The sequence below is a fragment of the Saccopteryx leptura genome, chromosome 3 (assembly GCF_036850995.1).
Source record: "Saccopteryx leptura isolate mSacLep1 chromosome 3, mSacLep1_pri_phased_curated, whole genome shotgun sequence".
Taxonomy (NCBI): Eukaryota; Metazoa; Chordata; class Mammalia; order Chiroptera; family Emballonuridae; genus Saccopteryx; species Saccopteryx leptura.
Genome location: NC_089505.1, coordinates 371,306,087 through 371,318,206, shown reverse-complemented (window position 1 = coordinate 371,318,206; position 12,120 = coordinate 371,306,087). Strand labels below are relative to the sequence as shown.

Sequence of the window (12,120 nt, the reverse complement as noted above, 5' to 3'; positions counted from 1 at the left end):
ATCTCGTCAAGGAAGTGCTCAGGTTTCTGCCGAAAACTGCCTCCCTTAGGGTGCAGCTGCTAAAGGCTGGCCGCCAGCTCCCCTGACCTCCAGGTCTAGTCCCATCCCCACCGCCCAGCAGCTTCCCTGACGCCACCCACCAGGTGCCAGTAGCCCCTGCCCTGTTGTGACAACCAAAACACGTCCCTAGGCGTTGTCTATGAGCCCTTTTGGGAAGCTGACTCGCACCTACTAAGGACGGCTGCTCTGAGGCAGGCAGAGTGAGCAAGGGTGCAGGAGGGGACGACCCCAGCTCTTCACAATTCAGGACCTGAAGCGGACAGCCCCGGGGTCCCAGGAAGCAGGACCGGTGCCTCCCGGATCCCTACAGGGGGTATGACTGCAGGCACCAAGAAACTGGCAAAGCCAAACTTAGTTTCTCAGGTATGGAGGGCCACCAAGGTGGCGTCTGCAGAAGGACATGGTATCTTGTCACTTTAGGAGGTCACTCCCATCCTGTTGGCATCCTTTTCTGCCTTATGTGTTTTCTCTTAGGAGTTTGGTTAATGTGAGACCAGCGCCTCAGAGACCCCTGAAAGGCAGCAACCAGCTGGGTCTCTGGCTCTTCAGGTCCACGCTAGCTTTCTCCTGGGGAGGCAAGAGCACCTCCCTGGGGAATCCTGACTGCACCCCCAAGCTGCAGAGAGATCAAACAAACTCAGTGAAGGGGTCAGGAGAGATGTTTATTACAGGAGAAAACAGGCACCAACACGCAGCAGGATGGGAGGCACTGTGACGAGTATGGGAGGCAGTCAGGGACTCAATGGGAACCAGCACAGTGGCATCTAGATTGGGAGATCACATGAACGTTAGGCCACAGGAAACCACAGAAAGCAAAGAGAAGATTCACCTCATGTAGGCCACACTTGCTTAAAAAAGGACTGAAGAAGTAAAGGTATTACAAAGTAAAAGTTCAACAACTTTGACTAGTTGGAAAGTTAAATTTCTGGACAATAAAAATAACTGGTAAACACCAGACCAGTGAGTGTCTGCACCACCACAGGCCTAGGATGACCAGCTGTATGAGAGCATTTAACAGCCCACGGCCACCTGAAGCCACCAGGTATGTGGGCCCAGACGCACTTCCCAGGGGAATGTAAGGTGCAGGCCAATAAACAGAGTGTTCAAGCTCATCAAGAAACAAACACACCCAAACCAAAAGGCACGACACTGAAAGCAACAAAACCAGAATGCCGGTGGGTAAGGCTGCACTGACACGGGCACATGTGGTGTGATGGGGACGCCTGTGGAGGGGTGTGTGTAGCCCACACCGGGTGCCCCAGTGCTGAGATCAGGGCGTGCACTGGACTGGAGATGAGGCACCCTGGGTGCTCGCCCAGAAGGGATGACGACTTCAGGCCTCAGAAAGGTCAGGACATCTGCAAGTGGCTTTGGGCAGCAGCACCAGCCCGGATCCTGTAGGGCCCTGGTCAAAACGAGGACCACCTTGCAGGCCACCTAACAGGTTACTGGAGTTAGTGAGCAGGAATCCAGGAGACAAAGAACTCTGAACTCGGTACACAGATGTCCTCAGGCAGTGAACCTGGAGGCCACCCTGGCCCCTAGCCTGTTCCTTCTCTGGTTCAAACACTGCTTCCTTGGGCCTAGGAGATACCCTCTTTACCCCGCCATCCCAATTCACTGAGAATTCTGTCCTGCTCCATACAGATGTCTACGTGTCCCCAGTGCCATGAACTCCCTGGTGCTTAGGCTACAGGGCCCAGCCCCTATAGTCCTGTCTACTCTGCAGTGTGTGGAGTCTAGCTCACTTGCAGAGGTGAAGAATGATCACATCTTGGTACCCAGATTGGGGACATGAGATCACTAGAAATAAAGCCCAGGTGACACCCTGATGCAAGAGCAACCAGAGGCCAAAGTCACTGCTCAGCCCCTGCCCGTGGGGGAGGCCCAAAGCCCCACCTGCTCTGTGGCCTTACTGCCCGGTCTCACAGAGCAGGCTCCCCACCTGTCCTCAAACTGAGGCCGGCTGAGGCCTGTAGGGACAGATGCTGGCATGGCTCACAGAATGCCAGCATGAAGCACAATCAACATCAAGTCCCCGGGACATCTGCAGGCGTCCCCATGTCTGTTAAAGGTCCTCTGTGGCCTCTGCCCTGACTCCAGGTCACCCTGGAGCCACCCCTGCTCTCTCTGTGCTGGACCATGGTGGAGCCAGAGGTGTGACCCAGACGTGGGTCCGAGGTCACTGATGGACATCTTCCTGTGACAGTGGGGAAGCACCCTGAGACTTGGGGTTCTGAAAAGGCATTTGACGGAAAAGGCAGGGACGGTCTCAGCCTGCAGTGTTCCTACCTGGAGCTCATGCCCAGAACGCCCGGCTGCAGGAGAGCCGGGGGCCCCCTGGAGGGGGCGAGAGCACACCTTCAGGTCTGCCCACTGTAACTTTTTAGCCTTCGGAGGGTCCGAGGACCCCGCGAGGGCCCTGCAGGTATTCCCAGTTCTCCGTTTCCGGGGCCGTGCAGGTGGAAGGCTGCCCTCCGCTCCCCTGTCCGCAGGCTCCCTCTCAAGTGTGGCTTTTCCGCGGGGAGACAGCCCGCTCCGCGCCCGTGTGCCTGCCTGTCCCTCAGCCTGGAGGGTTCCTTTCTTCTCCTCCTTCTTGATCTCTGTTCCTCCTTGGAGCTCAGGAATGTGGGAATTTTCCTGTTAGTTTTGAGGTTCCTTTTCATCAGGACTGTCTTGCTTTGGGGGTGGTCTGTTCTCACAACCTGAAAAGGACAGGAAATACCTCTGAATAAATAAATAAAGAAGCAGAATTAATGCCTGGCTCATTTGTTAGGAAAAAGCCAACCATGAAAGTAAGGACCTGGCTTTAAGCACGTGTAAACTGAGGCAGCAATTACAGGGAAGAAGAGGGGGGGTGTGGCTTAAACTGTGGACCCCACACCTGGAAGGCAGGAGTGCTTGCTTTTTCTGAACTTAAGAAAGTTGGGCAATATGTCAAACATGCAGACTTAGGCTGTGTATGATGAAATGGACCGCGATGCATTGAACACCCATCCGCCCTCCATCCAGTTTAGGAGGCAGACACCCTAACACCTGAGTCTGGGGGGCCTGTCTGCCCACCTGAGGAAATGTCCTCTTGCGTTTGAGGGGAGCCACGCCTTTCTCTCGGGTTTTACTGCCTGTGTGTCCCGCATACCACAGCATTAGTTCTGCCCAGTTTTCCACTTGATAAAATGAAAACCATATTATGTGTCTCCTGTGACATACTCTGCTCAGCTTGAAGTCCTTTCAAAGAACCAACCTGTACATCTTTAACTGTATCAGCGGTGCTCATTCCCATGTTTAATGTCTGTCCTGTTGTTTCCTCCCTTCCACGCCGAGTTTCTCCTGCTGTTTTTATAAAGTTGGATGCATAGCTTATTGATCCCCTGCTTTCCTGCCAACCGTAGGTGAGCACTGAGGGTGGGGCTACAGCTTCTGTTTGGTATTGGCTCTGGTGAGTGGCATTTCCACTATTGCCAGGGTGAAAGCATTTTATAACTTTCAGTATTTTTTTCTGAGTCAAGTTATTTGAAGGCTCTCTTTTTCCTGGAATGTGAGTGAGTTTCATTTGAACAAGAAATGGATTATTTGAACAGAGATGGATCTGAAAGCCCTGGCTTCAGCGCTTGGGCGAGAGAGAACTCGGTTCCCTATCCCCCTGGGGCACCTGCTCTGGCCACCTGTCTGTGTCACAACAGTTCACTCAGAAGCGATGGGAAAGAGCCCACCTGCCTGCCCAAAATGACAGGAGGCCAGAAAGACTCCTCTCTGCTTTAGTTTTGAATGTGTGATTTCTCTCATCACTGTAAACTGTATTTTTAAAGAAATTTCCAAGTGCACTATTTTGATAAGGTATTTTCCTGTAGTTGTTTTCCAATTGAAGGGAGCTGCTGTCTCCTCCAAAAGGCATCAAAGGCATGATTACCTCCAGTGCACGTGAGCAAATGTCCCCTCCCTAAGAGCACAAACATGGGACAGGAGCTGACATTCGTCAGACAATCAGGCTGAGCCAGCGCTGACTGGGGACCTCACATATGAAGTTACTGCGTTAGGGTAACTGCCCCATTTCACATCTGAGGAAACCAAGACACAGGAAGGTAAGCAACGAGCCCAAGGTCCCACACCTCCAAAGTGTGGGGTCAGCTTATGCCCTTGACCACCTGCGTCCTCTCCAGAAATCAGAGGCATCAGACTAGCATGCTTTTCCTCTCCTGAGAAACTAGCAAGGATCAGGACCCACCTGCCTACGGCCAGAGGGGCCAGCGGAACCTGCCGTCTGGGCGCGGGGGGGGACGCCTACACAGCAAAACCTGGAAGAAGGTGTTTTCCAGAATCCTCTCCGCCTGCCACTCCCCTTCTCAGGACCCGTCCTGTCGGCCCAGAATGTGGAGAAGATATTTATCACAGCATTATTTAAGACCTATTCCAGAAACAGCCTATATGCCCTTGTTAGGAAACAGTTAAATCCCCTTTTCTATTCAAGGGGTCCTTATGCAGCCATAAAATAATAATGCTTCCTATGGGTAATAACATGGAATAACCCAGAAAGTAACCGTTTCTCTAGAGCAGGGGTCCCCAAACTACGGCCCGCGGGCCGCATGCAGCCCCCTGAGGCCATTTATCTGGCCCCCGCCACACTTCCGGAAGGGGCACCTCTTTCATTGGTGGTCAGTGAGAGGAGCATAGTTCCCATTGAAATACTGGTCAGTGTGTTGATTTAAATTTACTTGTTCTTTATTTTAAATATTGTATTTGTTCCTGTTTTGTTTTTTTACTTTAACATAAGATATGTGCAGTGTGCATAGGGATTTGTTCATAGTTTTTTTTATAGTCCGGCCCTCCAACGGTCTGAGGGACAATGAACTGGCCCCCTGTGTAAAAAGTTTGGGGACCCCTGCTCTAGAGTATAGTGGGCTCATGTTGTAATGTACAATATATATTCTGTAACAGTGTTATATATAATTATATGTGCCAGGGTGCTGTAACAATTAAAAACCAGGGTGGTTGCAGAGGCCCCCAGGACAGGTGTGCGCTGTGGCTGTGGCTGACATCTGCGTGTCCACACCCCAGGCCCCAGCCTCCCTGGCTCATGGAGACAAGCAGCAGAGCGCGCCAGCTCTGAGCACACCCCCCTCCGGCCCCTCCCCATGGTTCCTTTCCACCTCGTGCACCAGGTTTCCCTGCCAACATTTAGTTCTGAAGGACTTTACAGCTCACGAGGTACGGCGTGAACTCTCACAGGCCCTTCATGGAGAACAGGCCGCATGTGGCCCGCCTGTTTCTGTAAGCAGAGCTCTGCTGGCACACAGCCACGCTCATCAGCTTCTGTGCTGTGGGTGACTGCTGTCGCACGTCACTGCAGAGCTGAGGAGTGACGGAGACCTTATGGCCTCAGAGCCAAGAACAGGCACAAGTGGCCTGTACAGGAAGAGTCTGCTGACCCTTGCCCTGGATCCAGGACAGGCACAAGTGGCCTGTACAGGAAGAGTCTGCTGACCCTTGCCCTGGATCCAGGAGTGACCGACACTTAGCCAGTCTGCTTCGTCCCTCTCAGTGCATGTCCATGGGGCGCTGTCACTGTTTTCTGCTAAACAGAATTGCAGACATGACCCTGTGCCTCTGAAAACCTAAGTGCACATCTTTTGTGACAAGGACGTTGTCTGGGTTGGCCAGAGGCCATGATCAGAGTGGGGGGCTGTGAAATTGACACAGCTCTGCCACCCAGTGGACTGTCTAGACCCTAGGTCTGCAAACATCCCGGGGAATGTCCTTTCCTGCACCCTTTCCAGCACAGGGTCACTCGTCCTGTCTCCCTTAAGCGAGCTGCAGCCACCTGCTTTTGAGCAACTTCGCCTTATCAGGTCTCATTTCCGGGACAGTGAGCACATCATGGGGCGGGTGGGTGGGTGCTGGGTGGCTGTTTATTCCCCAGCACACCGGGGGCCAGGCCCACCCAGGCAGAGGTGTCATAATGTCCCAGCTTCTAGAAAGATCAGGAGTAGAACTCTCACAGCTCACCCGGAGCACCTCTCCTGCTGTCCGGCTGTGGCTGGAGGAGCTGGACTCCACCCTAGCCAAGGCTTCTTGTAAAGACAGAGTCCCCACAGACGAAGGCCATTATTAGTCTTTTGGGTCCTAACAGGTGAAAATGTGGGTATCAACATTTTCCTATAAAAAGCCATATTATCGCCTGACCTATGGTGGTGAAGTGGACGACCTGGGATGCTGAAGTCCCAGGTTCAAAACCCAAGGTCACTGGCTTGAGTGTGGGATCATCCACATGACCCCATGACCACTAGCTTGAGCCCAAAAGGTTGTTAGCTTGAAGGCCAAGGTCATTGGCTCGAACAAGGGGTCGCTTGCTCTGCTGGAGCCCCCCAGTCAAGGCACATATGAGAAGCAATCAATGAACAACTAAGGTGCCGCAACGAAGAATTGATGCTTCTCATTTCTCTCCCTTCCTGTCTCTCTCTCTCTCGCTAAAAAAAAAAAAGCCATATTATGTCCTGGTCGACAATCACCTCACCCCCTACGTAGATTCTGGGACAAACGGCACAGCCCTGGACAGCCCAGAGCCCCGTCCAAATCACTCCTGGAGGGAAACCAAGGGTGGGCCCAGCACGGGGACTTGACCGGGGGGTAGGACCAGGCACAGAGAAGGGGAACTAACCTGAAGGGAGAGTGGAGCCCTCGGGGGCAGGGCACACAGCCCCGCGTCTGGAGGCCTCCTGCGTGGCAGATGCAGGCTGGGTCAGAGCTGCTGTCAGCACCCGGGGACCCCAGCACGTGGCCAGGGCTGGAAGCTCCCATGCGGTAGCGTTTAGGCCCGAGGAGCGGTGTCCCAAGTGGCCCATCTGGGTAAGTCAGGCCACGTATCTGGGATGATGGCTGAGCCAGCAGGACACACAGGGGGTCCAGTTCCTGGGGACAGGGTGGGAGCTTAGTTCAAGGGCTTGTGCTCCAGCCCAAGGACAGTCACTGCAGCCAGCCAAGCGGGAGTGTAGGGGTCTGGTCCGGTTCAGAGGGCACCTGGGTCCTTGTAAAAGTACTGCTGTAGAGCTCAGGGCCACAGACCTCCTGCCAGGCTGCATGGGGACAGGCTTGGGACCCAGCAGGACAAGAGTCTGCAGATCAGCGTCTTCAAAGGAGCAGGTGAGAGGGCCACAGCCAGAGTGGATGCCACGGCAGAGGCAGCCGGAGGTGCTGAGTGGACAGCGCCCCGCGCTCAGTGCTTCTTCCGGGGGTGCCGCTTCCGGTGGCGGATAAGACACGAGCTGTAGGCGAAGGTTTTCCCACATTCCTTACATTCATACGGCTTCTCCCCAGTGTGCGTTTTCTGATGTTTCAGGAGATTGGAGCCACAGTTAAAGGCTTTCCCGCACTCACTGCACTTAAAGGGCTTTTCTCCCGTGTGGATTCGCTGGTGTTTCGTGACGTCAGAGCTGTGCCGGAAGGTCTTCCCACACTGGCCGCACTGGAAGGGCTTCTCTCCCGTGTGAACTCTCTGGTGGCGGATGTGATCGGTCTTGTGCTTGAAGATGCGTCCACACTCACTGCACTCGTAAGGTTTCTTTCTCTGAAAAGGAATGAATACGGGAACCCCCTCAAAGTCATCTTGAAATGAGGCATCGAAAGCATCAAATATGTGGGCTTCGTCTTCAGGACTCAGGCTGGGTTCCTTACTGTGCCCTTTCGCCAGAGCGCTTCTCCTGTTGGGCGCTCTCCCTCCGGACACCTTCTCGTCTTCAGCAGCGTCCCGTCGCACGACTGCGTCCTCCTTTGGGCTCTGAGTCTTCTTTTTTTTGCCTGTGGGCTTTTCCATCTTTCTCTGCTCCTAGGAGTGGAAGAGTCATGGGAAGCCACTAAGGGTTACAGAGGAAGGCTGGGGCACAATTCTCCAGCCTTGCAGACTCCTTCCTTTGTAATCACTTCTTCATAGATGTCTTGTTTTAGATACAACTCTTCACTTCTCTGAGCCTGCAATCAAAGCTCGAACAGAAAATCTGCAACAGAAGGAAGAGTGGCACCTGTCCCTCAGCGCTGAAGAAGCCAGACCGTGAGCATTAAATGCACGTCTGGAAAGACGCAATGAGCTCTTTCTGCACCAAGGGACTGTGGGCGGGTCTAGGGAGTGTCCAAAAGTAAGGGGGGACGGGGCCCAGGGAGACATGGCCCGTTCCCTCCCCTGCTCATGTACTGATACCTGGACATCTTTTTTTATTTTTTTTTACAGAGACAGAGAGAGAGATTCAGAGAGAGGGATAGATAGGGACAGACAGACAGGAACGGAGAGAGATGAGAAGCATCAATCATCAGTTTTTCGTTGCGACACCTTAGCTGTTCATTGATTGCTTTCTCATATGTGCCTTTACCGTGGGCCTTCAGCATACCAAGTAACCCTCTGCTCAAGCCAGTGACCTTGGGTCCAAGCTGGTGAGCTTTTTGTTCAAACCAGATGAGCCCGTGCTCAAGCCGGTGACCTTGGGGTCTTGAACCTGGGTCCTCCGCATCCCAGTCCGACACCCTATCCACTGCACCACTGCCTGGTCAGGACTGACACCTGGACATCTAATGAGCATCTCAAACTTAACACCTGATTCCCCAGAACCCCTCCCAACTCTCTCAGATCGGTTTTCTCATCTCTGTCAACGTCATCAGCGTTTACTCAGTTGCTAACTAAGGAATCTTCTTCCTCTGCCAGGGGACGAGGTCTCCACACCTCTGTCTAGTAGGGTCTAATGTATACTGTGGACCAACACCTGCACTGTGGTCCCCAAACGCGTTTCTCAATCCTTCTCCACTTCCTGTATTTGGGACCAGACAACATTGCCTTTGGAGCTACAGGCTGAAGGGGCTACACATGCCCCTCATGGAAAGTACCTCCCATCACCTAAGGCCTGGATTCCAAGCTGCATGAAACTCAGGGCTGGCTCCCTGGTGGCTGGCCCTGTTCCCAGCCTTGCCCCAACCCTCTCCTCATGGTCCATTCCCCACACAGCAGCCAGTAAACCCCATCACGTCCCTGATCAAATCCTCAGTGGCTTCCCCCACTCCTACAAGCCCTGTTCCCCCCTGCCCCCTTCGGCCCTGGCCCATCACAGGGCCAACCTCTCACTCCCCTCTAGCCATCCAGTCTTGTTTAGGTTTCCACACATGCCCAGTCCCTCCTATCTCAGAACCTGGCTACTTCCAGAAACAGGCCCCGAGAGCAGGCACTGGTGAGACTGGACCCTCACTCATTCAGAGCTCAGCTCCGAGGACCCTTCTTAGAGAGGTGTCCCTGCCCTGACCGCCCCTCCCCACTCACTGCTCCTTCATGCAGCTCTAGTTTTCCTTGCAGCGTTTCACCTGAGCTGACTCATCCAGGGAGGGCCCCGGTAAGCAAATAGGATCTTGCCTGTATGGTCTGAAAATCCGTTATTCCTGCTCCCAGATTCCACCTAGAAGCAGCCCAGTTTTACAAGTTCAAACAGGAATCAGTTGGGCCCAGCGACAGGTCAGGCCCAGGGGCTGCACAGCCCACACAGCATTTGTCAGGAACCCTCATCTGTCTTTTCTGACCGCCCCCTTCTCCGTGCCCACTACCGGAATTCCAGCACTGAGCCTTCACAAGCTCAGGCTCTGTAACTGCTAGTGAGGGTAACCTATACCAGATTAGGAGACAGCACTGTCTTCTGAGCTCCGAAGAAAGCAGAGCACGCCCTGAGTTCTCAAGCCATCCCTGCAGAAGGCATCCTTAGCAGAAGAAACCTCATGGCTGTGCTGGGTACTCTTATCTGCAAGGGCTCCACAATCCTGGCCGGCTGTCTCACCCCAAAATGTGGGACTCCGGGAGATAATATTCCCAGTGACAAAGGTGTTAAGGTATAAGTACTTTGAATTCTTTGTTAGGTCAAAAGTGGGTATGTGAGCTTTTCCTTTCTCTCTCATGCACAGGCTCTACATAAAATGACTGCATGGCTTCCCCATCTTGACAAGGAGTGTGAGAGTCTGGTTTCTTCTAAATGAAGTGTTCGGATACACCCGACTTGAATTCAGGCAAACATCATTCTGAGAGTTCTCCTGGAGGTGGCTTCGGGGAGGAGACTGTTCTCAGCATCAAGTGGGAGCCAGAAGTGAGGATGAAAGAAGGTGATCTGGGCTCAGGGGAACATGCAGAAAGAAAGGGGCATCTCTGCTGGGGAAGGCAGAGAATCACAGCCTCACTCAACCAGCCTGCAGTTTGAAGCTGGGGTCCAGTTTTAGTGAAAAAAAAAAAAAAAGAACCAATACGAAAGCACAGCGAACAATGGTGTCCTGGTCACCTGCCGCTCGCTCTCCAGGGCGGGTGTAAACTCACCTTGGCTCTTGTGGACACCACTCGGACCCTGCACTCTCCGAGCTTGACATCTGTGCCGGAAGCCTGCGTGGGGCTCCTCTGCGCTTCAAGCACCGTTCCCCTCTCAGGATTCTTGTCGCTCTTGACAATGAAGTGGCAGTCTCTCTATGAGGCGTGGGTTATTGAGGGCAAGATTGTGTCTTTTTTATCCCCAAATCCCTGGTTATTCGTCTAGAGCAGGTACTTATCGTTGCTCAGGAAAGTCTCCATTATCCTCTGCCCAAACCAGGTTGTCAGGTGCTTCACAGCAGAGACTGGAACCACTCACTTATCTCCGTGCTGTGCACACGAAGGAATAAAATCACTGTTGAAAACGGAAAAGACCAGAGATCATCGTCCGGGTGCTCTTATGTCACAGGCCTGTAGACACAGCGACTGCTACGGTGGGTGACACAGACAACTCAGTCCACGTTGCCAGAGCGGATGAGTGTCCCAGCCGGGTGCTGGTACCTGCTGTGCAACTTCGGTGTTTTTCTGCTCTCTGGACCGGACCTCTGGGAACATGCAGCTCTGGGCCCCCCGGGAAACCTCGCTCACCCTCTCTCCTCCCCCGCTGCCTGCAGGAGCTCGGGTCTCAGGGAGAGACCGCATCACCAGTGGGTTTGGGACCCAGGGGCAAACGTGCACTCAGTCTGCTGGACCCTGGACTTCAGCGGCCAGCGGCTGTGCTGGGGCCGACGCGAGGGGTCCGGGTAGGGCAGCGCCCGCCCACGACAGAGCCTCGCCTGCCGCGCGCGCGCAGGGCGCGGGGCGACGCCTTCACTTCGGTTCGTGCGGGGCTGGTCCTAGCGCAGCCTCGCCCTCCGCCCGCGGCGCCTGGAGCGGAGGGCGGGAGGCCACCACCCTGGGCCGGGGGGCCCACGCCACGCCGGAGGGACTCAGGGAGTCCGTGGCTGAAGGCGGTACGGGACGAAGCGCCACTCGCGATGAGCACTCAGCCGGCTCTCCGCCGCCGCCCAGCGGAGCAGCCGGGTCACAGGAACAGCCCGCCGGAGCCACGCCCCTTCCGGTGCCGCTCTAGGAAGCGAGGCTCCCGGCCTCTCGGTGGTGCGCCGCGGAGGGCTCGGCCCGCCGAGCCGGCCCCTCCCGCTCCCCTTCGGTCCCGCAGTCGCCCCTGCGCCCCCTCCTTCACCCCTGCACCCCTCACTCGTCCCAGCGCCCCACTCATCTCGGGTTTCTCTCTGGCAGGAGTGATGACGGTGAGTGAGGAGGAACCACGAGTGGAGGCTTTCCCCACGTTACTCCATCCATAGCCCACCCACTCCCTTGTTCGAGGCGGGAGACCCAGCCCTGGTCCCAGGCAAGCCCGCTCGCTGCCCCTGAACACGACCCGGCGCTTCCCGCGTCTCCCTGGGGCGCCTCCCCTGGCACTGAGGGCCTGCGTGCTGGACAGCGCCTGCCGCGTGGAGCGCGGGCTCCCCCAGCGGGACCCCCTCGGCAGTCAGGAGCCTGTGATGCGCACAGGCCGGCAGTGTCCGGGCCCCCTCTGCTCCGGAAAGTTCCTGGTAGAACCGGTGCGCTGACCTGTCCCGGTCCGTCGGCCCCTGCAGACCCCGGTCGTCACGGGGAGTAGGGGGCACTGCTTGGAAGATCTGTCCTCAGGAATGTCCTGCTTTGGGTCACCGCCTCATCCTCACCCCATTCTCAAGGTCGATAACAAGGGCGGGAAATGCAGCCATGGCCACCTGCTTCCTGTG

At 55.1% G+C, this 12,120-nt stretch overlaps 1 protein-coding gene across 9 annotated transcripts; it reads right to left on the bottom strand.

Moving 5' to 3' along the window:
• Positions 1–698: 698 nt before the first annotated feature.
• Positions 699–11,432, bottom strand: ZFP41 (ZFP41 zinc finger protein). Of its 9 annotated transcripts, none has more exons than XM_066379682.1 (5): positions 10,874–11,413; positions 10,385–10,727; positions 6,716–8,048; positions 4,286–4,415; positions 699–2,765 (listed from the first exon to the last, which is right to left on the bottom strand). In XM_066379682.1, the coding sequence occupies exon 3, from the start codon at positions 7,865–7,867 to the stop codon at positions 7,271–7,273; it is 597 nt and encodes a 198-aa protein (XP_066235779.1). In that variant the 5' UTR covers positions 7,868–8,048; positions 10,385–10,727; positions 10,874–11,413; the 3' UTR covers positions 699–2,765; positions 4,286–4,415; positions 6,716–7,270. The 9 variants fall into 9 exon arrangements, 8 of the variants coding, with proteins under 8 accessions (XP_066235779.1, XP_066235780.1, XP_066235777.1 ...); XM_066379683.1 differs by having other exon boundaries at positions 10,385–10,702; XM_066379680.1 differs by having other exon boundaries at positions 6,716–8,022; positions 10,385–11,413.
• Positions 11,433–12,120: the final 688 nt, after the last annotated feature.